The 619-nt window shown below is 30.9% G+C and overlaps 1 protein-coding gene across 1 annotated transcript in view; it reads right to left on the minus strand.

Annotated features, from left to right (window-relative positions):
- Positions 1-272: 272 nt before the first annotated feature.
- LOC119585232 overlaps positions 273-619 on the minus strand; it is an 8028-nt gene continuing 7681 nt past the window's right edge. Inside the window, exon 6 of the mRNA XM_037933892.1 lies at positions 273-608. Within this exon, the coding sequence (XP_037789820.1) occupies positions 381-608 (228 nt within the window). The 3' untranslated portion in view covers positions 273-380. The remainder of the gene's footprint in view (positions 609-619) is intronic.

Consider the following 619-nt stretch of genomic DNA (forward strand, 5'->3'; position numbering starts at 1 on the left):
AAAAGAAATATAATGCAAGAGTAGAGTGAATGAGAGGCATAGAATAAGAGAAATGAAGTGAATGACAGTGGGCAAGAGAATGAAAGGACTAGAATGAGGTGAATGATAATGAGAACTAAAATGACAGTGTGAATGATAGAGATAAAGCAAATGAGAGAAAAGAAAAGAGGGTTGATGGAACAGAGAAATAACATGGGCAAACACAAGGCATACTATAACTTCCTCATAAATAAAAAATTATAGCCCTATGAAGGTTAATCAAAAGATTATAAATATATTTTAAACTTTCTTTTACCCTATACAGCATATATACATATATTATACAACAAAAGTAAACTAATAAATCATTTAAAAATTTAATTTTTACTCATATTTACTACTTAATTTTGATTTCTGAGATCCACATCTCCAACTTGATTCTTATGTTTATTTAGTTTCAGAAGTGATAAAGTTTTGTTGAAAAATGCTGGTAATTTTGCCTTGATGAATACATTTTTTCCATCAACAATTTCTGGTAGCAAAATTGATCTACTGTGAAGGAAAATTGGTAGGCCACGGACTTTACTCTGCTTGATTTTTAGACACGTAAGTGTGTCTCCCGGAAGCCGCTGAAAAAAGG

This window comes from Penaeus monodon, chromosome 19, assembly GCF_015228065.2.
Source record: "Penaeus monodon isolate SGIC_2016 chromosome 19, NSTDA_Pmon_1, whole genome shotgun sequence".
Classification (NCBI taxonomy): domain Eukaryota; kingdom Metazoa; phylum Arthropoda; class Malacostraca; order Decapoda; family Penaeidae; genus Penaeus; species Penaeus monodon.